General features: G+C 42.4%; 1 protein-coding gene across 1 annotated transcript in view; it reads left to right on the top strand.

The window, feature by feature from the left end:
• LOC137355647 (uncharacterized) overlaps nt 1–27,433 on the top strand; it is a 113,885-nt gene that overhangs the window by 35,349 nt on the left and 51,103 nt on the right. Inside the window, exons 8-10 of the mRNA XM_068021021.1 lie at nt 3,929–4,168; nt 6,652–6,904; nt 24,869–25,081. Of these exons, the coding sequence (XP_067877122.1) occupies nt 3,929–4,168; nt 6,652–6,904; nt 24,869–25,081 (706 nt within the window). The remainder of the gene's footprint in view (nt 1–3,928; nt 4,169–6,651; nt 6,905–24,868; nt 25,082–27,433) is intronic.

Here is a 27,433-nt window from a genome sequence, read left to right as displayed (position 1 = left end):
AACTTCCGACCCTCTCCAGGATTGTCCCAGACTCTCCAGGAATTAATTTCCTGGACGCTGGTGCAAGCCACACAGGAGAAGAAAAATCATAGGGACATTTTTTTAAAAAGTGTGCTTTTGTTTTAATCCTTTGACTGGGCAGGCCAGTTGGAGGCAGGAGGGCCTGTGATGAAAGCTGCAGGAATGTCTCCTACTGGAGTTGGGGATCCAACCCTTCAACCAGCTCTACTACTTCTCAAAATGCCACGTGTCTTTCTATTTAATTATAAATAATATCAAATAATTTCTGTACAATTAAGGACAGAATACATGATTTTGAAATGGTGACTGAATTGCATCTAGTCCAGTTAACCCCACCTTCTGACGACTTTGTCTGAAGACTACACTTAGTCTTTGACTATCCAACCATGGGAGATTGACCAGTAATTACTGAAATGTACAGGCAAAAGAGTGGACATAACAGTCCGTATTGGCCTTGGAAAGACAGCAGCATAGGTATTTCAGGATTAGAGGACACCAAAGTTCAAAGATATATTTTGTGTCTCATACTGTTTAATCGCTCTCTCAGCTAGATAGCTATCCAGTTCCCTCTTGAATTGACCAACACAATCTGACGCAGATGGACACCAGTGTTGTGGGGTTCTGAGAGAGCTATTCTTCACTATGTGTGCAGCCTACTCTTTGCCAAAAGAAATGAACAAATGTACATCGAGGAACAGGAGCAGGCCATTCAGCCCTTCCAGCCTGTTCTGCCATTCAGTTATATCATGGCTGATCTGATCATTATTTCCATTGAAGATAATGACATTTAGGGACAAACCCTTTCCTCTTCAATGTTCTCACCTTACTCTCCTGAAGAGTTGAATTTCCCCAGAGTACCTGCCGTAAGTTGGGTGGAAGATCTGTGGAAATCTCAGAGACGCTGTGCTGTTCCCCCAGGACATTCTGTGGGCTTTTTGCTGAACTTACAGCAGACAATTGAGAGAAACCTTCCAAGAAATTCCAACCTCAATAACTCTTGCTGGAATATGTTCCACATAAATGAACAAGCCTTCTAGTTCCTTGCCCAAGTAGCTATTCTTTCTGTGTGAGCTTCATTGGACTATTCACTATCTTGGGTATCACAGTTGAGCCTGATTCTGCTCTTGCTTTACACCCATTATAAGTCTACTTTCCAGGAAGGAGGAATCACTGGATATTGACCAGGAGCAGAACCCTGGTTGATTTTTTTTTAATTGCTCATCTGTATCCTGGTTGCCCTATGCTTGATTGTAGTATCTCCAGGTATGTCTGAGCAGACACCAACCAATTCAATGCAGAACAGTGCTCACACACATATGAAGAAGCACTGAAGTATACAAAAGGGCACGGCAGTCTCGTAAATCCCACTCAGCAAGAGTCAGCACCTTCACAGAGAGGTGGAGAGGAGGTTTTTTTTTATTTAAAAAAAGGCCTCTTGTACAATTTTCTTATTCACTTCTGGAAAATAATTTTTGAGGAACTCCCAAGAAGGGGAATTTCTTCTAAGTGGTTCTTTAAGCTTGTAGTTGCTGTTTGTATTGTAAGAGATTCATTTGGTGTTGGGATGGGATACACACAGCTGCTGAAAATTTTATTTTCCAGATTTAATTTGAAATACTGTACAAAATGGCTGCTCCGATCGGCAGGCCTGGCAGTGGTAAGTAGATTTTCTTCCGATTAATTTAAGAAGTATTCAAAAGTGACTTACAGCACTTTTTAAAAACAAAATAAGGGCTGTCTATGTTTTAAGGGAGTGTTCCAACAACGCTGCTACTTCAGAAAGTCCCAAAGCGCTTTACAGCCAATTAAGTACTTTTGAAGTGTTACTGTTGTAATGTAGGAAATGTAGAAGCCAATTTATGCACCGTAAGATCCCATAAACAAGTGATGAAATAATGAGTAGATAATCTGTTTGTGATGTTGGTTGAGGGATAAGTGTTGGCCAGGATACTGGAGAGAACTATAACTGCTAGTACATTATACACCAAATTTTGAACTCTAGCCCACAGATGTAATTTTTCAACTGTTTTGCTTACAACAGTCAGCCATGACTCAGTGGATAACACTCTCGCCTTGACGTCAGAAGGTTGTGAGTTCAAAACCCACTCCAGAAACTTGAGCCTGTAATCTAGGCTCGCTCTTCACTACAGTACTACATTGTGTGTTGCACAGTCAGAGGCGCTGTTCAGATGAGAACAAATGAAGGCCTGCTTGCTCTCTCAGGTAGATGTAAAAGATCCCATGGCAATATTCAAAGAAGAGCAGGGGAGTTCTCCCAGTGTCCTGGCCCACTATTTATCCCTCAACCAACATCATTAAAAGTAAACATTTTCTGGTTATTAGCTCAGTGCTGCTTGTGCAAATTGATTGCTGTGTTTCCTGCATTATAAAAGTGAGTACAATTTTAAAAAAGAACTTAATTGACTGTAAAGCACTTTGGTAAATCCTGAGGTTTTGAAAGGCACTACATAAATGCAAGTGCTTTCTTTCTAACTTATTACCTGAAATCTGGATTATAGTTTCATATTTCCACACTTTCTCTTTGCCATGCCTCTCCATTGCTCATTCTCTTGCTGACTCTTATTCTCTCTTATTCCAGCACTGTCCTGTTGGACACGCCCTCTTTCAGATGAGACATTATACTAAGGCCCCACTTGCCCTCATAGGTGGTGTAAAAGAACCCATGGCACTACTCAAAAAGCGCAGAGAAGTTCTTCCCAGTTCTCTGGCCAAACTTAACCCTCAACCAACACCCTAAAACAGGTTATTTGGTCATTATCTAGTTGCTGCTTGATGGATCTTGCTGTGCTCAAATTGGCTGCCGTGTTTCCTACATTACAACAGTAACTACACTTCAAAAGTACTTCATTGGCTGTAAAGCGCTTTGGGACTTTCCGAGGTTGTGAAAGACGTGAGATAAATGCAAGTCCTTTCTCTTAGTCTTTCACTCCATTTCCTCACTCTTTATCCGCTCTTCCCTTTTTCCCAGTTCTTCTCTCTGTCTGTCGTCTTCCATTTTTCAGCTGCCTCATTTTTTTCTCTCCCTTCCGTTATTCTGTCTTTCCCTGTTCCACATTAGCTCCTTTTTCCTTCCCTCTCATGTTCTCTCACATGCGCTCACATGCTTACCAAGATCCCATAAACCTGGAATTCAGACATGCAGTTCATCAGCAGAGCTCCTAGGGTCAGCTAATCTTTTTAAGATATGGTTGACTAGCTAAGGGTTGCAAATAATCTTATTTTATGTCACATCCAGAATTATATGTGACTGGGCCTTTTGTACATGACACAGAGGCAGAGAGACACACAAAAGTACTCCAGAAATGCTGCAGCAAAAATTGTTCAGAGGAAAAACAGCTGCATTATCTGACTGCAGTCCAGAGAACCCAGATGTCCTAATTCAGAACCTACAAAGCAGTACCCAATGCCAAATTCATTATTGAATATAGCTCATTAACTGTAAATTGGAAATATTACATTAAAAAGTCTTAATTATTAACCCCCCCCCCCCCAGACACTAATCAACTTAAAACCATTATACAAACTCTTTTTTTGTTTGCAATGTGCAAGTAGTTCATGCCATCATGCTGAAATCAGGAGGATGACACAATATTTAATGTTGCTATTGATACATTAACTGCTTTTCTGCAAAAAAAAAACCCCTATTTTTCAACATGAATATTTGGGATTGGGGGATTGGCAGGAAAGGCAAAATGTTTGTTTCCTATTTTTTAAAAAAAAGTTGATTGTAAAATGAAAGAGTTTTAATTTCCAGAAGGATGGAACCCATGTCCTAAACCCTAGCTTGCTCCGTATGTTATAATGTAATTGAGAACAATACAGGTTTTACTGCTCACCCAGCAATAAACATTATTGTAATACAGTGAATTCAAAATATGTCCATTAGCTGGGCCTGAATGGAAGCAAAGCTGCCTGTTTTGATGCGGTTGATCAAGGCACATCAGAACTGAGTGTGAGAGTAAGGAAACTGAAGAGCTGTACTTCACCCATTGAAGAGTTGCACATAGCGAATGCTGGTTGGCCACCCTTGCACTGGGTCATCCGGGGACGATGCACCTGTGTGGAGATTTCAAATAGAAAAGAAATGAAAAAGAGCAGTGGCTGTTGGCATAACTGTAGTAAATGGGTTGGATGAGTTATTGAGTTGAAATGAGGAAATGGTAGGTCCTCTACTAAACCCAGTGGATGCCATTATGGTGGCAACAGGAGGTCCCAATCAAAGTGGGTTGCATCAAATATAGATCCACACTCTGTTTACATTATAAGTTTATTGAAACTATTCCCTATTCTTGGCCTGTTGCCAAATGACTGATGTGCATTGTAAGTCCAGGCACTGTCATAGGTGAATATATGTCGACCCACCCGACTTTGGTGGCTCACCACAACACAAGCAAAAACCCAGTAGAAAGAGGGTACAACAGGTAGCCTAAACTCTAAACCCATTCATTGGAACCAAGGCTATCTGTAAGGTTCCTTCCCCATTTTGCTATTCAGTACGCTAAAACATGACCATTGTGTACAATAAACGGATGATTTCACCTGTCAACGGTTGTTTAGGGTGGTCTGGTAAATGACACAAATGCTTAATTAACTTGATTGAGTTTTTTGATGAGGTAACAGAGTGGGTTAATGAAGGTAATGTGGTTGATGCCAAAAGGCATCTGAAGAAGTGTCCCATAATAGGCTTGCTGGCAAAATTGAAGCCAGTGGAATAAAAGGGACAGTGGGAGCATGGTTACCAAGTTGGCTGAGTGACAGGAAACAGAGAGTGGTGGTGAACGGGAGAGGGTGCAGAAAAGATTTATGAGAATGGTTCCAAGGATGAGGGACGTCAGTTGGGTGGCTAGATGGGAGAAACTGGGATTGTTCTGCTTTGGGAAGAGAAGGTTGAGAGGAGATTTGATGGAGGTGTTCAAAATCATGAGGGGTCTAGACAGAGAGAAGCTGTTCCTATTGGCACAAGGGTCAAGAACTAGAGAACACGATTTTAAGGTGATAGGCAAAAGAAGCAAGGGTGACATGAGTGAGAACTTTTTTACGCAGCGAGTGGTTAGAATCTGGAATGCGTTGGGTGAAATGTGGTGAAGGCAGATTCCATCATGGCTTTCAAAAGGGAATTGGAAAAGAACCAGGAGAGAAAACAAATTGCAGGGCTACAGGGAAAAGACAGGGGATTGGGACTAGCTGAGTTGCTGTTACAAAGAGCCAATTGGTCGTCTCCTGTGCTGTAACCATGATTCCATGAACTGCATTTTAAGATTTTTTTAAAACTGATTTTCAACAGTTCAATCCATTTTGAACAGCTTCATAGTTTGTATATTTTATTAACATTAATTATCATAGTGTTACAATAAATGATGGGATGGCCAGTTAGAAGCTTGATTCCAAAAATGGCAGTTTTTGCAATACTTTGGAGAGATCCTTTCATTAAGTGCTTTCTTTAAATAATTATTTTAAGTTTAAAAAAGACTATTAGCCCAGATGTTAAACCATCAAAGCTTTAGTAATTTTAATTAAGATGTTTAGCTTCCCAGGGCCAACTCTTGAGGTTAATAATTCCTCCAACCCAATTATCTGGCTCATGATGTCACAAGTACTCTATTTCAATAAAAACATAATTGGAAGGAAAATGATTTTTGACTGTTCGCCCTGTGACAAACATTTATTTTTGCAAATTCCTTTCCCTGTAATTTTCAACTTTTCTGAAGATGCTGACTTATGCTTGGATTCGGTACTTCACCTTAAATGGCTCTACTTAAATGTGTCACCAGTAACTACTCAAACATTTGCGGGAGGGGTAAAGTATGAAAGCCATCACCCAGTCACCTATTCAAGGAGAGTTTTTGGAGCCCGATTAGAAGCTGAACATGATGGTTAATTCTTACCTTCCCAAGCCTGAGGGCATTGAAATCTGTGGCAGTGCTCTGACGACAGCAGAGAGCAGGGACCTTACCAGCTAGCATACAACATGTATCTAATTTGACAGAGAAGCCAGTAGTATTTAATTTCTTTAAGAATAAATTGATGTTTCTTTTATCAGGGTATTTTTCTTTTGCTATTGTATTATGTTCTGTGCCTCAACCTCCCCCCCCCCCCCCCCCAACAACAGTATGCGTTTATCCAATTTGTCACGTGTCAGCTGTGTTTCCGTTGGTAGCATGCTCACCTATGGCAGGAGATTGTGGGTTTAAGTCCCATTCTAGGGCATGAGCACAACAATCTACACTGACACTCACAGCGCAGGACTGAGTGAGTGCTGCACTGTCAGAGGTGGCGTCCTTTGGAATGAGCTGTTAAACCGAGACCCCCAATCTGCCCTGTCAAGAGGACATAAAAGATCCTGTGGCACTATTTTGAAGAAGAGCAGGGAAGATATCCTGCCCGACGACATCATAAAATAAAATTATCTGGTCTGTGGCTGTTTTTGTGGGAGCTTGCTGTGCAGCAATTGGCTACTGGCTGTCTACAACAGTGACTGCACTCCAAAAGTACTTTGCTGGCTGCAAGGCGCTTCGAGAGGTCTGGTGGCCGTGAAAGGCGTTATATCAATGGACGCCTTTCTCTCAGAGGGGCGACAAAGCCCCGTTGGGCTTATGGTGACGTCACTAGGCTGATCGGCGGTCGTTGTTCGTCTGGTTGAGCCTGGAATCCATCCACCTCTTCTCTTCCCCCCCCCCCCCTCCCCGCGAACGATCGATTGCGCGGCATTCGCTCCCGCCTGACCGCGCGCTCTTCAGCTCTGCTAAGATGGCTGCCGCCGTTGCTGCTTCTCCTTCTCCTTCCCCTTCCAGCCTGGAGAATCTGACAAAGGCCGAGCCCCGCGACTGCCCGAGTATGAAGGAAGTGGCCGGCGAGGGCGAGGGTAGGCAGCCGAGGGGGACAGGGGGTGGTGTTCCGCGGTGGCCTTTTATGTTGCGGATTTTTTTTTGTGGGGTGGGTGGTGCGGTTTGCGGGGCCGGGGCTGTGAGTGTGGCGGTTGGTCACTAGGGGAGGGGGAGGGGAGGGTGTTGGACACTGTCTGCCCCCTGGTCAGCCTTAGCAGCCTGGGGCTCCCATTGACCCTGATACTTCCCCAGCCTCCACCCCGCATATCTGCCAGGATTAAACCCCCCCCCCTCTCGGAAACCTCCAGTATCTTCAATCCCTGCAAAAAATATCAAGGCAATTACAATGCTTCCAGCCATCTCTTTGTAAAAGGCTCAGCACCAAACACAGGCCCGCCTCACACTTTGCAGCCCCTCTCCACTTGTTTCTGGCTCCAGATTGAATTAAATTTTTACAGAAAGTACATTTTTAAAAAAAAAGTCAACCCAGGAAAATACAGATTTATTATGGTTTTTAATTTAAATGCATATTTTTCAGCTTTAAAGTTCTGGATTTTGCAGTATTTTGGGATGAATTGATACTATTATGCTTGTGTTATATTATTGATTTTCATATTTCATAATGTGCTCCTTGTCTCAGACAGTTTGCAAGCTCGAAAAGAGAAATTGTATTTTTCTGAAGCTGGAAAGTATAAATGTAGTGTTACGACCAGGTGAGAAAGAGGTCTAGGGATCCCTTTCAGCCTTCACCTGGCCTTACCGTAACAGGGTTTAATTTTAAACACACCATGTTTTTTTAGCTCCCCCTTGGTGAATCCTTGTTCACCGCTTTCCAATTATAAGGCAAAGAAATCAGCGCAGCTAGCATGCATACGCGATACACACATGCAAATGGAGATAGAAAAGAGAAGAAAAATAAAGTGGAAAAGTTTGAGGCAATATCTGAAGAATTTTTGTTACGGTTCTTCGAGCTCTCTGTAGAGTCCTTGATTGTAGTTAGATCTCGCTTTTTGTTGGGGCCCAATATTCTTAAACTTTGTTTCATGTAGGAGACTTTTCTCTCTTGGGGTTCATGTATCTTCAGTGGATTCAGAGGCTTGTGAGAAAGAGACGGGTATAGACAGGAGAGACCTTCTCAGTCCAGGAGCAAACAAACTTTGAGTTCAAACTGTTTGTACAATTCAGAAAAACCCAGGTTGCCAAGCAGTCTGGTCTGACCTTGTCTTGGATTACAGCAGTCTCTGGAATGCTCCTCTTACACACAATACCTGGTGATCAAGGTCCATTGTGGGTTGAATGTGTCAGGGAATGGTTCTTTGCCCTTCCAATGATTGTTCATATGCAAATATCTTTTCCAGCCACGGCTGATCTGTTTAACAAGTCCTTTCTTCACTCCAGTAACAGTTTAAAATCAATGTTCATGACAAAATTAATGTGCCTCATTCTTGGCAGATGGGGGCCTAGCATGACACCTCCACACCCAGTGGAATGAAATGCGATTTGAGAAAAGGCGTATTTCATTAAAAGGGTTGAGAGAAAATATACAGAAAAAAACATGCAATCCTCACATTCATTCACAAATCCTTAAACTTATTAAAATAACCCATTTTTGGCATCCCAGTAAACATGTGGTTCTATTTTGGGGAAGTTTCTCTTCTGTTTGCCCATTTCCATGGCTGACCAGGGTCTTTGTTCCTGCTGTGGTAATTTCTTTCCAGGAGTCAGTAGTGGGCGTGTCTATCCCTGAACTCTCTTTCAGATCTTTGCTGAGTCATGCAAAGGTTTTGACTTTAGGGGATGAGTGGTTTTCTTTTTCCTGACTGCGGGGGAGGATTCTTTGCTACTCTCTCCTTTGTTCTCTGGGACACTCCTGCCTGTAGGTATTTGTGCAGACTCTACTGCATTCCCCTGTGGCACTTTGACTAGGTGAGGCATCACCCTCACAGTTTCTATGCCCCCTAGAGGTCTATCTTTGTCTCTGCAAGTTCCTGTAAAGACTGTTAGAAACTCTGGTGGGGTGCTTCTATTGCCTGCATTTACTTCGAAGGATGTGGGGTCTAACTTTTCACATTTTTCAGTGTTGGCTGACCGGACAGTAAGGGTTTTCATCCAGGATTCCTCCCGGACCTCATTTTAACCTGCCCTCTTGGTCACATTTTCCCCTTCCCTTTCTAAACTTTTGCCAGCCTTGTGCCTGCCTGTGTCCTTTTGTTCTTAGCGGGGGTCCCTTACAGTCCACCAGCCCTCTACTGGAGGGTCCTCCTAACAGGACTTAGGAGTGCACGTTTCACTGTAGGTTGGTGTTTTCCCTCAACCTGGCACATGTGGCAACTCTTGCAGTACTCCACCACATCTTTGTAGAGTTTTGGCCAGTCAAACCGCTGTCTTAGCGCCGCTTTGGTCTTTCGTATACTGGCATGTACAGCCACTGTAGTCTCGTGGGACCTTTTTAATATTTCTCTGCGGCACCACTAACAGGTGAGCTACTGCCCACTCCTGGCTTTCAGGTCTGTGAGGAGCACTCAATTTCCTCATCAGTTCCTCATTCTTTAAATTAATTGTAGCAATCAGGGACTCCCTCTGCTTCACTTTGAGACTGGGCAGCCTGTGCTAACTCTCGCAATACTAGGTCAGCTCGCTGAGCCTCAGCTAGGGAAAATCCATTTAATTAATTCCCTGGGTCTCCTAACTTTCCAAAGAAAGACTCAGACAGACCTGGTCAGCTGCCTGCAGTGCCAATTCAGTCTCCTCTGGGGGAGCTGGTTTGAACATGGCCTGATCCACTACACATTCAGGGAAACTGTAGGGATCCATGGCCCTGCCTCTTGGACCTCCGGGGTCTTTCACTACTGGTGAGGGGGGGGGCCTACCACCTTCACCCCCGCCAGGTCATTACCTAGGAGTAGGTCAACCCCGTCCACAGGCAAACTAGGGACAATCCCTACGGTCACTGGTTCTGAAACTAGGTTGCACTCTAGGTGCATCCGGTGTACAGGTAAAGGCATACACTGCCCTCCAATACCATTCACCATTCTGGGGTTCACTGCACTCTCCAGGGGAAAGGTCAGGCCTTTACCCAGTAAAAAGGATTTAGTGGCCCCTGTGTCCCTGAGAATTACTATGGGCTTGTTTGCCCCACTCGAGGGGTATGGGGTTACTTTCCCTTCATACTCAAAACCCTGATGACCTTCAAGAATCCTATTAAATTTTCCTGCACTTGCAGCTGTAAGCTTCCTGGGTCTCACTCTTACTGCAGTTAAAGCCACAGCTTGTTCTGCTGTGCTTTCCATTAGGTTCTCTTCTTCATTGAGCTGGTGTGCTCTCATTAACCCCACAGGTTTTCCCTTTAGTTTCCAGCAGTCAGCTTTTAAATGCCCTGCTTTATTACAATGGAAGCACACAGGTCTCCAGGTCTCACTCTTGCTCACAGCACCTTCTTTTTGGCTAGTGGAGGGCCCCCTGTGTCTCCTGCTTTTCTTTCTCTCCCAGGACTTGCTTGAGCTCCTGTTACCTTCCCACCCTTTGTCCTTTTCAGATTTGTGGAGGTGACTAGGAAAGGTTCTCCCCTGGGAAACCGACTTATAAATTAAAAGCAAACTCATTGGCCAGAACGGCTGCTTGCTGGGCTCTCTGGACCCACTGCTCCTCTACATGGGTTTTCGTGGAGAGTGGGAGAATGTGTTTAAATTCCTCTAGCAGAATTACTTCTGAGATTCTCATAGCTGAACTGTACTTTAAGAACCCTCAGCCACTGGTCAAAAGCCAGCTGCTTACTTCTTTCAAACTCCAGATAAGTTTGATTAGCTTACTTCTTGAGGGTTCTAAACTTTTGGCAATAGGCTTCGGGCACTAATTCATATGCTCAGAGGATAGCATTTTTTGTTAGTTCATAATTTAATGAACTCTCATCTGGCAACAGGGAATAAACCTCATGGGCTCTTCTGGTTAGCCTGCTTTGCAGTAAAAGAGGCCAGGTCTCAGCTGGCCATTTTAGCTGCCTTGCCAGTTTCTCAAAACATACAAAAAATTCTGCTACATCCTCTTCATTGAATCTTGGAATTAGTGGAGCTAGTTTTAACAATTCTGTACCCAGCCCTGAATTATGCTCCTCCATATTGGCTATGCTTTCACTGGCTTACTCTGTTGCCCCCTAGTTAACTCAAACTGCTTCAGCTCTCTTTCCTCATATTCTTTCTCTCTCTCTCTGTCCTTCTCCTGTCTTTCATTTTCTTCACGTTCCTTCTGGAAGGCTCTTTCCTCAAATTCAAGTTTCCTGTGTTCCAGTTGTATCTTTGCTGACAATACCCTGTCAGAGTCTGCTTCTAACCCTATTTCTGCTTCAGATTCACGAGTCATAGGAGTTCAGAGTTCTTAGCCTTGCCATGTACAGTGATCCCACACTGCTCAGTTATTTTCCTCAACTCCTCTGTAGACAGTGCTTTTAACTTATCCTGAGTTACTTCACCCTGGCTTGGAGAGCTACTAACTGCAGTTGCAGACATGTTAGTATTCAAACACACACAACCACAAGAAAACCTGTATTGGGAACAATTTAACTTCCCACTTCCAATTTCTCTCATTTGTCAGTGGGTCAGTTCCGGGCACTAGCACCCAAATTTCTGTTACGACCAGGTGAGAAAGAGGTCTAGGGTTCCCTTTCAGCCTTCACCTGGTCTACTGTAACAGGGTTTAATTTTAAACACACCATGTTGTTTAGCTCCCCCTTGGTGAATCCTTGCTCACCGCTTTCCAATTATAAGGCAAAGAAACCAGCACAAACAGGCTTTCTTAGGTTTAAAGAAGAAAAGTTGAAATTTATTAAATTCAAACTTAAACTCTAATTCGGTTGATGCCTACAGATATACGACACACCCGTGCTAGCATGCATACGTGATGCGTGCAAATAGAGACAGAAAAGAGCAGAAGAAAAATAAAGTGGAAAAGCTTGTGGCAATATCTGAAGAGTTTTTGTTATGGTTCTTTGAGCTCACTGTAGAGTCCTTGATTGTAGGTAGATCTTGCTTTTCGTTGGGGCCCAGTATTATTCTTAAACCTTGTTCGCTGTAGGAGACTTTTCTGTCTTGGGGGTCATGTGCCTTCAGTGGATTCAGAGGCTTGTGAGAAAGAGATGGGAGCAGACAGGAGGGATCTTCTCAGTCCAGGAGCAAACAGACTTTGAGTTCAAACTGTTTGTACAATTCAGAAACACCCAGGTTGCCAAGCAGGTTAATCATGTGACTAATTCAGATTTCCAGCATCTGCGGTAGTTTGCTTTTATTATAATCGTGACTAACTGGACTGACCATGTACAGGGTTACAGCAGTCTCTGGAATGCTCCTGTTACACACAGTACCTGGTGATCAAGGTCCATTGTCAGGGAATGGTCCTTTGTTCTTCCAATGATTGTCTGTTAATATCTTTTCCAGCCACGGCTGATCTGTTTAGCAGGTCCTTCACTCCAGAAACAGTTTAAAATCAATGTTCATGACAAAATTAATGTGCCTCATTCTTGGCAGGTGGGGGCCTAGCATGACAGTAGTTTTTAAGTAAGACTGACTTGCATTTCAGTTACTTAATGTGTAGATAGATGGTAGCCAAAAAAAAATCCTTCTAAAGAAACTGTGTAACCATTCTGAAATTATGGGTAAGTGATTTTTTTTTTATTGAATCCCGCAAGGCTAAATTAGCTTAATTGAAACAATCATTGTGTTAAAATCCTTGGATTGCATTCCTGACTCTTGTTTCCTTCATGAAAGGTATTTGCTGTCAAATTTTTTTTGTGTTTATCCTTACATGGAATTATGGGCATGGGGAGGGGGCGAAGGATTAGAGAAAAACTCAGTGAATTCATAGTTAAGATATTTGAAGCTTGTGTAGGAGAGGTCAAGCAAGAGGAATGTGTTTTGTATTCATACTGCTGATCTCTGCAGAGTTGAACACAGTGGGGTGAATTAATACAGAACACTTTCACAGAATACCTTCTGCTTCCAGAATATATTTCTGATATTTTGCAAGCACAAATTACAGGGCAAGGGGAAGTTATGAGACCACAAGATTTGTGAACAAGGGCAGTGTTTTGAACATGTGCACTGGGAATCAGGAAGGCTGTGAGGGTGGTAGGTGAACAGGATATAATGGAAGTGATGAAGTTTTAGCAAGTTGTGCTTTGTTATAGGAAGTATCAAGGAGGGTGTCCGAGAATATGAGTCTTGAAGTAAATTAATGCTGTTTATTTATTTGAATTGATGGCCTCTAAATGCACAGAAATAAATGAGAAGCAAGTGTAGCAATTTACAAACATGAATACAGTGAGCTTGATTGTTTTTCTACTTTAGATCCAAACAGGGTTTTCTGAGATTATCGGAATGAGTGTCTGCCAGTCTGCTGTAAGGTTTTGTTTGTACATAAAGAAGTAATATTGTTTTTTTTAAAGGGTGACTTTCAAGATGACATACCTTTTAGAAAACCTCTTTTTGTTTTGAATAGTTTCTATTTAAATCATTCTTAGTCGAAAGGGTAGAGAAAGGAAATTGCTTTAAGAGATTGGGCCTGATTCCGTGAGCATGCTGAATTACCAATGATGGATACAGTTATGTACCTTTTAAAGTACTTTTATGCTTTGGCTGTGGCTCTGGGAGAATAACTTTCAGGTGGAGTGTGCAAGCTGTAATCATAAGATCAGATCATAACTTCTGCCCCCATTTTTTGGGCAGCAACTTGGTGATGATTCTGCTATTCCCATTTACACCACCTTTAGACCTGTCTTTTGTTTCTTTCCTTGTCCTATTACCATCTCCTTTTGCCTTGCACCATCATCTGTTTTGTTATTTAATCTCATCTGCCTTCCACCCTATCACAGACCTTCCCTTTTGTTTTTTCTTGTCCCTGCCTATGCACTTGCTTAAAACCTGAAAGGTCATCGGCCTGAAATGTTAACTCTTTCTCTCTCTCTCTCTCTCTCCACAGATGCTGCCTGAACCTGCTGTGTATTTCCAGCATTTTCTGTTTATTTCAGATTTCCAACCTTTGCAGTATTTTTCATTTGCAGGTTCTGAGTTCTCTCTCTCTCCTTTTTACTGTTACTGTGGACTGCTGGATCCATTGGAAAAGATTTGCATTTTTCACATCTTTCTTTTGTTGAAACATTTCAGATTGTTGGGCTATATAATAGTGTTCAAAATTGTGAAAGAGATAGATGGAAGCAGACTGGTTCCAGTAGTTGAGAGGTCATGAATGAGGAGCCATAGATGCAAGGTTAAATGTAAGGGACTTCGAGCAGAGGATAGGAGAATCTTCCTCACACAAAGACTTGAAACTGGAATTCACTTCCAGGATTTGTGGTTGAGGCAGAAACTATGGCAACACTCAAGGTTAGATTGGACAGGTGGATAAAAGAAAGGGTTGAAGTGATATGGGAACATGTAAGTGTGGTGAGAACTGTTTGCTCACAGGGATGGTAAATGCCAACACTTACTGGTTCGGCTGATTTGCCTGTTTTCAAGGTGAAATTTCTGTATACCTACAAAGGCAGCTGTTGGGTTTCTGATGTGTAGGGTTTACCATCTTAATGTTTATAGTGTGTTGTGGCTGAGGTATTTATACCCCTGCCTATGTTGTTACATGATCAGTGTTAGCTAAGTGTGTCATTGGCAATCATTGCACTTTAACTGTATTTCAATTCATCTGTCGCACACTAAAGAGCTCTTGTAAACAATTACAACTGCATCATTGCAAAAAAAGCTTCCTGAGAAGAAACATGAAGTACTTTTCTTTTTAGTAAACACCCTTTTTAAATGGGATACGACTAGAGAATGGGGTTAGAAGTTGTATTTTTTCCCATAAGCTGGCTATATGGCTTGAATGTTTTCTAAGCCTATTCTGGCAAAGTTGTTCTGAACAGCTGGGTGGTGGGGGGCACAGAGTGAGCAGCTGTCGCGATGATCCCTATTGTTTTGCTTTCTGATGCCCCTACGCCTCATTGATGCTTTACTTCATGAAAGGATTGCTGCAGGCAAGAATTCTTGATCGTTCAAATTATTTTTTGTCAGATGATGAAATCCTGCGTTGAGTGCTCCTAGAGTAAAACAAAAGAATTAGGTAGAAGCTTAGACTGGCAGCAAGGAATGAGTTGGGGAAGGAAAACCCTTCTGTGAACAGGATCCTAATTCAGAAGTCATTAAGTATTAAAAGGTCTCTCAGCCCATTAAGCCCATTCCCCGCAGTATACTGTATGCAACTACACTGTCGTGGCTGTCAACTAACCCAGTCCAAAATTATCAAGGATGGCAACTTGTACCAGATAAAGCTACCAAATCAACCTAAACAGGGAGGTTCCTCCTCATAGTCTTGCCATGTATTGAATAACATCACTTTTGCCAAACATTTTCTGTCCCACGCTGAGTCCTCCTTGTCCATCAACTCTGTCCTTGCTGACCTACACAGGCTCCCCATCTTTTCCAATGCTTTAAATTCAAAATTATGGTCCTTGTCAATAAATCTCTCTTTGATCTTGTTCCACTCAATTTCTGCAGTTTCTGGCCTTACCTTCCCTCCTGAACATTTTGTTCCTCTGATTCTGGGCTTCTGTTCACCCCTGTCCCCTTTGACCCACAGTTGGTGGTAGAGCTTTCAGCTGCCTCAATCCTGCTCCTTGCAGTTATCTCCCTGTATATTTCTGCCTCTCTTTTACCTTTTGTAAACTTCTAAGAGTGTGTCTGTGGCTAATTTTTCAACTTTACCTTCTAATCTCCACAAACATTTTCCTTGTGCCTGTTAGAGCCAAACCATCAGATATTCCTTTGTTAACTGCACTATATAAATGCAAATTGTTAAGCCTGCATTGGGAGTTGTACCTAAGAACAGGAAAATACTTGCCTTTTAGTATTAGTCACTGTGTTGTTACAGGGAGAGTTGCTGTGCTGCGGGCATATACTGGTTGCAATTAACAAATTGCTTTGGGATGTCTGTTTGTGGATCTTGCTGATGAGAAATTATTGAAACACTAATTTATATTCAGCCTTATAACCAAATATATATTGTAATAGATCTTTCAAAGGTGCAATTGAGCTCATCTATCAAAGACAGGTAAAAATATATGGGGGGAAACTCTAACCTGTTCCAGCCACTGCATCGGTACTAATGAGAGCCAGAGCTGCAATTTGAACAAACAGGTTTGAAAATGAAACTGATAACTTCAGCATCAGTTTGTTTCTGTTTTATATGTGACGAATGAGGAAACAGATATATTTGCTTTTAAAAGCAGAATGTCAGTGTGATCAGGGCTTGCCATGAAAGAATGGTCTACTAGGACTTTTATGATGGGTTTGATTTTTGTCCCATTCACGGAAGTGAGGTCTGGTGTGATGTATAATGACTGGTTATGTCATTGTGCTCTCCTCGTGTTTACAGGAATGTCCCTTTAAATTGCACTCTGAATCAGACAGGAATTTATTTTGGGGGTGGGGGTGTCACGCCAGTGTGCAATGAATTCTATATAATGTTAAGCTTTGACATCCAAAAGCTAGAGCAAAGATTTGCCATTCGCTTTTGGATGACTTGGAAGTTGGTGATTGTTTAGATGCATCTTCGGAAGAGTTTTATAATGTGAATAATGTTGCATGCTTTGTCAGTACCTCAACAAATCGGGTCAGAGGCTCTTTCTGTCAAAACATCAGATCTTCAGTGCTCTTTTGCTAAATTTTGCCTGAATTACATGTAGCCCAGGGCTGGAGAAGATCACGATGTGCTCAAATCTACTAAGTGTTGCTTGGATTTCAGTAAAGTATAAAAAGAGAATAAATATTGATAGGAGTATTGTGAGGTTTTCCTGCAGCTTATTAGTACTCATTGGGACACAATATTTAATGTTTGATCAGGGGAACTGAGTACTTTTGATAAATTGGGCTTTTCATTTTGTGTTTCTTGAGTTTTCAGTTTTTATACATCTTACTATAAAATTAAATTATGGACCATGTATTAACGTGGTGCAGTGCTGAGCCATGCAGAGCAGGAATATTCTGGATTTGATGAGGTGTTAAGTACACTAATGGTTATAAGTAGTGGTAATTGAACATGCAGTTGCTCCTGGCCCTGAACCTAGGGTGGAAGGTAGTGATCAGTCAGAGATCCAACTCTGAATAATTCAGGAATCCTTGTGAAATTGTTTGTGGTTGTTGGGTGATGAGTGCATTCAGCTCAAGAGTGGTGATTGTCATAGTCGAATAGCCCACAGAGGATTGCTGCGTGGGCTTGTGAATGAAGAGTGATACTGAAAAGCTCCCGTATACTTTGCTGCCCCAGGAGAACATCTTTCAGTTATATAACAATGTAGAAAGACATTCTATGATGCTTCAGAGATTTAAGGTAGTGGGATGGAAACCATGAGGGAAGGAGACATTTACATTTAAGAATAAGTTCAGGTTCACTAATTATCATCTATGTAATTATTCACTTGGCTCTGCTGGGCTATATTTTTTAAGCACTTACTTGATTTTTATTTTTTCAAAGCCAATATTTTTAATAAAGTATCTGCCTTGGTGTAAATGAGATGAAAGAAAAGCCACAAATCTCAGCAGTACCATCTCCTTATGCAGCTGATCAGGATACACAGAATTAAATCTTGGATTTGCATACGCTAAATAAATACAGCATATAGCTCCAGCCATTTTGGCGCATTATCACCAGCGTGCAAAGCACGTTTAGTTAGTAGACATGACGTTTGTTGTTGTCGCAAATGAAGGTGAAGGTTTGCGGTTTCCTGTCCAGTTCAAAAGAGGATGAGAAGTGCCAAACTACATGAGCAGCTGAATCCTGGTTAATGAGCTATAGGATCGGAGATGATAATGGTAATTTATAGGAACCTCTGTCCACTTTTCACGATGACAAAAGGTCAAAGGAATCAGGAAAGATTGGTCATATTGGGTGGCTTGAACAGAGCCAAGCTTTTGATGGATAGAACAGGTTAGTCAATAGACGATATGATTTGGTTACAAAGTGTATTTGTCAATTTTGCATCTGAACAATTGAGATATTCCAAGAGCTCAAACAGGAGCACAGTATCTTCTAACCAGATAGCAGGTTACAAGAGCAGATGAGCATAAAGTGGTGGTATTTGTTTCTCAGTTGAGGGCAATGTGTATGTGTTCTGGTGGCATCCCCCGTGAGTCATCAATTTATCGGTGAAACCACTGATGCGACCAGCGGACCGAATTAATGAATCTTCAGATCCCAGTCAATCGGCTAACAGCAATATCAAATCAAATAAGACTGATAGGCATAACACAGTTTTGGGAGATGGTCCAAGTTAACCAGTCTCAGCTTTTAGGTGATTTTGTTTTGTGTTTAAAATAAAGTGAAATTGCCAGAAATATGTTTTTTAAAACACATGAAAATGAGGAGCCTTGTGCAGAACATTCTATGTATGGTTGTGGGAACGCCGTGGTTTCCTACACACATCCCAAAGTAACTGACATTACTGCCAGGACTTTCCTGGCATTTATTGATGGAGTTCAAGCCATTTCTGTTGGTGTTGGCACAAAAGTACCACCACACAATATTATATGACTAAACAAGCTCTTAGTGCAGTGCTGCTGCAGAAACCAGTTACTAACAGCCAATTCTGGTTCTTTTTGATATGCTGGCCAATTTGGACAGCCTGGATTCATTCTGTAGTGCCTAACAGAGATGTTAACTGTCTGTTGGGAGGTTTGAACATATGGCTCAATCTAACACTGAAGACAAGTTGTCAGATACTGCAGACATAAGCTTAACTCTCAAAGGGCTAGTCACACAATTTGTTGTACTGACTAAAGTTTCTCTCTAGTGGGGTGAGTGTTATGTTGGTGAATCTGTGTTTGTAAGTACTCAGAGAAAAAATTGGAAGGATAATTTTTTTGTGTTCCAGTAATGAGTTATTTGGTGCATCGAGGAGAATTGCACTTTCCGTGTTTAAATGTTCATGCACTATTTTGCCCAGTAAGTTACCATAATGGAGCCTAATGCTTTCTCTTTCAGTTCATAATTGTGTACCTGGACTCGTTAGTAGGTCAGTTCACTTTTTAGCCATAATTGGATCCTCGTCCCTTGTTTTTTTTTAGACTATTGCTGTTGTATCCTGTCATTTGCTAAAATACATGCTTTCATCAGTGAAAACACAGCACGTAATCTCCTGCAATTGAATGCAAATTCAGAACTCAACAGGCCCGCTGTACCACAGAGTTTCCATTGACAAGAAGTGGAATTCTGACTTACGCTGTCAGCCTAGCTTGAGCAATTAGTGTCTCAACTTCATACCAGTCATGATAGAATTAACAGGTACAAGTGCAAAGTGAACTTTGAAGAAGTCCCAGCCATTCTCTAAAACTATCTAGGAGCTTCCCAGAATTTTAAACTATACATATTCAACTCGAGGAATTTTAACCCATCACAAACCACCATGCAGGCACCAGTTTCCGTTTTAATCCATTTCCAAATAACCTGTTCTAGAGAGGCAATAATATTCAAATGAAGTTCCTTTCCTGATATTCTGGCAACGGCTTGAATTGAACACCTCCTGCAGAAGCTTCCCAGGACTCTGGAAACCCGACAGTTAAAGGGAGGCAGGAGCAGCCACATCTAGGAATGCTCCCCCGACCCCTCAAGAGAATCTGCCATGATCGGGCTGCCACCCCTTACTCCACCACCACCACCTCCCCCCGCCCCCCCCAACACAAAACCTCACGATCTCTCCCAATCCAACTGACTCCAGATGATCCTGGCTCCAGTCGTTTTCTGCTGGCCAGCCTGTCAATCTGGTCAGCTGTTGGGCAGGAAACAGTGCAAGAAAAAAGATAAATGTCTTGTTAAATTTGGCAGGCCCTCAGTGTTCCTGGGATCTCCCTCCCCCTCCCCCAAAAGCAAACACACTCCCCCATTCTCACCCCGTAAAGTTTGGAGCCTCCAATGTTGGAAAAGGGCCAACTGTTCTCTTTTTGCTCTGGAGCTTTCTGTGATTATGGCAAAGGATGCATTTAATGCCTTTCCCTAGCTGAAGGTGATAGCGTGTGTTCTCCTCAAGCTGCAGCAGCCCGCAATGATGTCAGGTAGGAAATTCCAAGTTATTGACCCAGGAACGATGAAGGAACAGCAAAAATATGCCCAAGTCAGGATGAACTTGGGGATGGCGGGACTGATGATAACTTGCATTTGGATATTGGTATGCAGATACAGAGAGTGGCACAAAATTAGCAGTATAACTTGGATTTGCAGTCTTCATTAAGCTAGTATCAGCCTCCGACCAGTAGCTGTTGCATAAAAGTGCCCTAAAATTTTCAATCTGTACAGCTGAATCTGCTGTCAAAGAAAATTCCTTCTGGTTGGCTTAGGTTCATGTTATTAAAATTCTCATTATAATTTGCAAGATTCTCCACAGTAGTCTGTATATGTGAGGCCATTCGGTATTGCCCTTTGCCAGTATTGTTTCAGCTTGGTGTGAAGCTGGTTGAATGAAGGATAGTTAATTTTTTTAAAAATTCACAGCCACATAACTTTAGACTTGCTGCTATAGTCTTTCAATCCCACCCATCTGGGGGTGGGGGGGTGGTGGTTTAAATTAATTTGGCAGGGGAATGGAATACAGAGTTACAGTAGGGGTGATGCACAGTCAAATATAGAAGAGGAACTGAGTCAGTCTGGAAGGCAGAGCAAATATAGACCTGTTAAGGCACAAGTGAAAAATGCAAGGCTGGATTGCATTTACTTTAATGCAAGGAATCGTACTAGTAAGGCAGATGAATTGAGGGCGTTGATTGGCACTTGACATTATGATGATATTGCTATCACAGAGACATGGTTGAGGGAGGGGCAGGACTGGCAGCTCAATATTCCAGGGTATAGAATATTCAGGTGTGACAGGGGAGGGGGTAAAAGAAGAGCTGGCATTGCACTGTTGATCAAGGAGTCAATTACTGCAGTAAGGAGGGATGATATCTTAGAAGGTACCTCAAAAGAGGCCATATGGGTAGAACTTAAAAACAAAATGGGGGCAATCACATGGCTGGGAGTGTACTACAGTCCTCCAAACAGTCAGGGAGAGATAGAGGAGCTGATATGTAGGCATATCGCAGAGAGGTGTAAAAATAATAGGGTAATAATAGTAGGGAATTTCAACTTCCCCAATATCAGCTGGGATAGTCTTAGTGCAAAAGGCTTAAAGGGGGTGGAATTCTTAAAACAAAGTGACTCTTGACAACGCAGCCAGCCACTGACGACATCAGACTACGCCAAGATGTGCGCATGCGCAAACGGGCTCCTGTCCTCTGCGCATGCGCTGCATTCCGGATTGCCAGGACAGGTTGGCGCATGCGCATATAAGGTCATCGCGTTACGCGGGGAAGCAGGGAGAGAGTGGGTGGGAGAGCAGCCGAAGACCTTAGTGGTGGCAGGTGCGGATGCACTCTGCTCCTCCCCCCGCCCGCTCGCTCTCCACCCCCCCCACGCCCCGCTTGCCACCCACTGCCCAAGAGCGGCCGAAGATGCGCTCTGCTCCTCCGCCCGCTCACTCTCCGCCCCCCCCCCCCCGCTCGCTCGCTCTCCGCCCCCCCTGCCCGCTCGCTCTCCCCCCCCCCCCCCCCGCCCGCTCGCTCTCCCCCCCCGCCCGCTCGCTCTCTCCCCCGCCCGCCCGCTCGCTGTCCGCCCCCCGCCCGCTTGCTCTCCGCCCCCCCCGCCCGCTCGCTCTCCGCCCCCCCCGCTCTCCGCCCCCCGCTCGCTTGCTCCGGTATTTGTTGGCTGGTGAAATGAGATTTGTGCCCAGTTGTTCTCGGCCAGCTGAGAATTTACATTAACATCCAATTCCTTTCACAGATAATAGTTTCACCTTAATAGTTTGGCTGGTTCACATTTAAAGAGACTGTCGTTCTATTGAGTTGCCCGCAGCCTTGTACTCTGAAATGAGGAATATATGTATGTTTAACTGGTGTTATCAGGCTTTTCTCTAGGGTTACATTGATGTGGGAGTTCACCCTTAAAAACTTTTTGGTATGTATTCTTCGTAGAAGATTATGATTTCATCGCTGCTTTTTGTCTTTTTGGTGAAATATAATTGAAAAATATATTTTGATGGCCAGTGTGATTGTGTCAACAACAGCCTGATGGCAGAGCAGCCTCTTGCCTAAAATGCAGAGCACCTGTATAAACCACAGTATAAGAGTGCTAATTATGACAGAACCATCAGAAAAAAATTAAGGCTACTGACAGGCAGCTCATGAATGAACTTTACATAGAAATTACAGCTCAGAAACAGGCAAAACCCAGGTTTTAATCCAATCCTATGTGCCCACCCATGTCCCTTTATTCCTTTTTCCTTCAACTGCTCATTTATCTATTCTGTTATAGAATTACAGCGAACGCTTAGCTATAAACCACTGCAGCATAGTGAATGTAATGTTTTAAAAATGTGTTTCATGTATACCGTACCTGTAGCCACAGTTTGTGGGGGTCTGTAGACTTTATAACACCCCCACCCTAGTGCAATAATAAATGGAAGTTCCTGGATTTTAGGAGCAGGACTGCCCTTGTGACTAATCCAGTGAACTGCATGACCTCTTGGCTAGAACAGATAGTCTTCAGGTCCTACTCCCAAACCGTTACCAGTAGTTCTCTCAGGTCAGATGAATTCTGTCTCTGGCCACCTTTTGCTGCCATTTGTTTAATAGTTTCTCAAAGGATGTGCAGTTCTAGGTTAGCTTTAATTGTAAAATAAAATGCATGCACATGGGATTGAATTGTTAGGGGAGGGAAGCTCCAATTCAATTTCAATATTTTCAATATTTGGTGAAATGACTGGAAAACATTTTGGTTTAATTTATTGGCTGCTTGTTTAAATTATCACTTGTCGCCAGCACTGCATGATACTAAACAGTTGCAAAGTTGAAATATTATATCCAGCAAGGTCTGTTCTAGAGAGCATAGTCATCTTTAAAATTTGCCCCTTTTAACTGTCTAGAGATTTAGCTCTTCGAAAATGGAGACATCCAGACTTTTTTATGCTTTATTGCATTTTGGTTTAATTTGGGGCACCTTTATGTCTGTCAGAGTTCACTTATTCTAAATGTGATCTTAAAAACAATTGAAATATGAAACTACTTTGCCCCAAATGACCAGGTTTGTTCAGGTTCAACTTTTAGCCGTTTAAAGTTTCATAGAATAATGACTGATCTTGGGTCGTAAAGACTTTTGAATCCCATTTTACAACCTTTAAAAAAAATATCTGGCAGACGTTTTAATGCTTTCTCATTGTTTTGTCTGTCTCCCAGGCTGTTTAAGTGGATACCCCCTCCCCTTCTGAGTCTGTCACAGATCTGTGTGCGCTGTCTTTTCCCTCTGTGAGCTGCCATATTCTGTCTAGCTGCAGAAGTTTTTCTCCTTTCATACTTATATTTTTTCTTTGCTTCATTTTAATTTTTTCTTTCTGTGTCGAGATTACCAATAGACGAGAACTTGGACAGAATTGAGTTAACTTAATGCTGCTTCAACAACAGCTTGTAGTCACAAAGTGTTACTGATGTGGAAAAAAATGGTCGCGGTGGCTGCAGCAAAAATAAAGCAATAGAAGAGGGGAAGAAGACCAAAGCTGTGGACAAAGATTTTTAGAAGGCTTTTGATGATGTAGAGAAGGGACTTTGCATGGGTGGGGACATGGACTGCAAGTTCTGAGCTGAAGTTCACAGCGATGGGTTCTGGTGAAGATTAGTAGAATCAATCATCAGGGTGAATTAGGGTTCCCACACCAGTTGGGCAAGCTTGTTGCAATGGCAGATGATCTGGTGGAAGAGGGCAGTTTTAGTGTCAGACAGGGGTTTTATATTTAGTTCAATATCAAGCAGGAGCGTCTGAAAATTGAGTGAGAAAAGAAGCATAAGAGATTTCAGTGAGGGGCTTGGGAAGACAAATAATGTGGATCCTGAAGGATAAATGTGAAGGTTTTAAGAGAGTTCAGTGGAAAATGTACCATGGAGTATGAAGACAGACCAAGAAATGAACTCTAACAAAAGTACTATCGGGCAGTATATGGATTATCTTCAGAGACTGGAGGGGTTAAGCACCTTGTTGAAATAGTCCATAGCCAGGGATGTTGAATATTTTTGTTTTGTACCTATTACTTATCATCTACTTGATTTTATTTTGCCACCACTGTACAGCAGAAATGAAGAGACAAAGAACTTAAGGCAGTTATTTGGTGAAATCATTTACTGTATTTGTTGCAAAACTAGAGCTATAGAAGTAACTGTTGCTTTCACAAGTTTAATTGTGGTGTATTGTATAATATATAAAGTTTATGTGCCTTTTTAAAAGTGTGCACTACTGCTGAGCCAGAAGACCATTTTGAGTTAAGGATGCGGCCCCCATTAGATTGCAGATTACTTCAAGTGACACCTACAACAATTACCCTTGTTTAAACTTATAGGTACTTTTTAAATTCACATTTAACAGGACTGTAATTCTCTCTATATCATAGTGCTTAAAGACATAACCCAAGCTAGCATTAAGCCTCTCAAACCAGAAGGTCTCTGATTCAACCTCTGATCTGTGCTGTGTTAGTTGATTGCATTGTGTTTGTCATTGGGACACTACCATTAGTCATCATAGCTTTGGGCGAGGCATGGGGGTGTGAGGCAAAATCAACTGCGGTTCCATTCCTCGATTGCTTTTCAATTATCACCGTAAGGAGTTGTGAGTCTGGGCATTTCACAAGGAGAGGACCAGACTCTCTGTGTTCAAATAGGCCGGTGACCTTCATTGGGCTCACTGATGAAGCATGGACACTTGACTAAGTTATTGAAGGGTAACTGCTACTCATGCAAATATACAGCCAGCAAAATGCAGTGGTTTGAAGATGGGAGATTTTAAGAGCTATAGTATTGTCACCTTGTGCATTCCCCATTTTTACATTTTGGACAATGGACCTGCAAGAAAAGAATTTAGGTATCTTAACTGCTGAAATCATTTACAATTATTTTTTTTTTCAGTGGTGATAATTGATCCTGATGATGATGAAATGTCCACTCTGGAGCTAGAATTGCCATCTGGGCATAGTTCTGGCGAATCTGAGCTCAAGGAGAAAAATGGATTGTTGGGAACGCTAGACGCTAACTCGCAAGCAACTCCAGTGCATCCCAAGCAGCCTCTTCCCAAAATTGCCTTGGTGACCCAAGGGGAGGATTCGCTACAGTCCAACAAATGTAAGTTTAAAGCAATTCTCTTCATCGGTGCAGCAACAGAGATAGCAAAAATATTATGTCTGAAGGAATCTGGGTAATAACATGACTACTTTTACTGCATAATGTTTGCTCTTTAAAGGGAAAAATCCAGCATTTCAGTTTGAGTTTAAGATGCTGTTCTCCAAACCCAATATTCCATGTTCAGTTTTCAAATTGCAGTGTTTAAATATGTTGATTGTCTGGATTCTTGCACAAAGCTGAACTTATCATTCATTCTAAAATATGTATTACATTTATATACTGTTTTGCGGAGGCTCCCCTATCCCTGGTCCAGTCTCTAGCTGGTGACTTCTCTGCCAGAATTGTTGAATTCGCAACGAGGAGACACAAGGATGACTTGGCAGGATCTCGTGCTTTGAAGCATTTCATCTCCACTTTACATTGTTTTGTGTGGGGGTGAGGTTGGCAGCTTACTACATGACTACATGGTGATCGATTGATGGCCTGTTCTGTCAGTGCCATGCACATTGGAGTTCCAGTGACAGCCATTCGGGATCAAATTTTTTCCAGTTTGTCATCCCTTTCTAAATTTTAAAGTTTACATTTTCTTTCAATTTGGCAAAACCGAAAGATTTAGGATTTACCCTTTCCTTTGGGACCTTATTCAAATATGTCTATTCATCTGTTATTGAATGAACTCCTCCTTGCTGCCTGTAATAGCCGTGTTGAATGCAAGCTTGGGGTAGCTTCAGTTTGGTTGACAGAGGTGTACAGGACAAAATGACCTTTCAGTTGATAAATGTGCCATCTCATTTGGAGAAGGAAGATGGCTAGGAAATGAAAAATGTCACACTTTCACAGTGGCGCAGTGGTTAGCACCGCAGCCTCACAGCTCCAGCGACCCGGGTTCGGTTCTGGGTACTGCCTGTGAGGAGTTTGCAAGTTCTCCCTGTGATCGCGTGGGTTTCCGCCGGGTGCTCCGGTTTCCTCCCACAGCCAAAGACTTGCAGGTTGATAGGTAAATTGGCCATTGTAAATTGCCCCTAGTGTTGGTAGGTGGTAGGAGAATGGTGGGGATGTGGTAAGGAATTTGGGATTAATGTAGGATTAGTATAAATGGGTGGTTGTTGGTCGGCACAGACTCAGTGGGCCGAAGGGCCTGTTTCAGTGCTGTATCTCTCTATGACTCTATGATTCTGCAAAAGGTTGTTCTCTTGTGATTGAAGCTAAAGCATGTGTTGGGTAATTGCAGAGGATCCTTATTCTGAATCTGGATCATGCTGTGTTTCACCTATGACTGCTAGATACGATGCTAGTCACTAAGCGAGTGCTTCATTCTCGAGCATCTTTACTTGATTAGTTCAGAAATTTGCAAAAGTATAAATAAAAACCTTTAAAAGGTCTTCTGTACTAATGCTGCTAAGCAGTTTTGCTCTTACTCACAAAGCTGAACTATAGAGCTGTACCTCGTGCATGTTGAATGGGGTCCTTATCCTGAACAGGAGGAGTTTGATCTTTACAGCTGAACTGCTTAAAGAACTAAATCTGAGTTTTTAGCTGCATTCAGCCAAAATATTATTCAAGTAGTTCAAGCTTGAATGTGAAAATTGCCTTTGTAGCTTGTGTATTGTCCCATGGAAATGAATGGGCACTCTGGTGGTGAGTGTCACTATTATATACAATTAGTCTTTCAAACACCACACTGTACTCATGGGCTACTTATTGAGAAATTCAATCTATTTTGGTGCAATGCACACACAGTCATTGTCTAGACAAGTATAATGCAATGTGAAACTGGATTAAGAAACACCGTATCATTCGCATTTTACAAATAACTGAACAGGGAGACAACTTGATGGAGAGAGCATCCTGTGTTCACTAACTCCGGTCAAACTAAATGTTTCAGTTCTTGTGAAGTGAGACATGCTTCAATTCGGAGTTGTTGGCAATATAATTGTTAATGCTCCACATAGGAAGATAGTAGAGATCTTGCTGCTTCGCTAGAACTACTGTTAACCATGTAAGTGAATTGATGGTTGTGAGCCTGTCCATATTTTGGCTTGATATAGCTTTCTTGGCTCGTTGTGCTTTATTGTATCTGGCCTAAAGACAACTGAAGGTAGATGGGACTAGTGGAGTTACATTCTCCTCACACGTGACCCTAGACAGTTGATAACTGCTTTTAAGTTCATCACTGTTGCTCTGAAAGCAACTTGAGATTGGACAAACAAGTGCCTAGGGTTCATTTCCCCTGTGGCTTCTTCCATCACACACTTGAAAGCACCAAGTAGCCTTAGTGTAGAAATGGAACTGAGATGGCATAAGAACCAGCCCACAGTCTGCTCCTCCTGGATTTGCAGATGAGACAAAATA

The sequence above is a fragment of the Heterodontus francisci genome, chromosome 43 (assembly GCF_036365525.1).
Source record: "Heterodontus francisci isolate sHetFra1 chromosome 43, sHetFra1.hap1, whole genome shotgun sequence".
Lineage (NCBI taxonomy): Eukaryota > Metazoa > Chordata > Chondrichthyes > Heterodontiformes > Heterodontidae > Heterodontus > Heterodontus francisci.
Note: the sequence above shows the minus strand (reverse complement) of the source record. Positions and strands in the feature narration are given on the sequence as shown.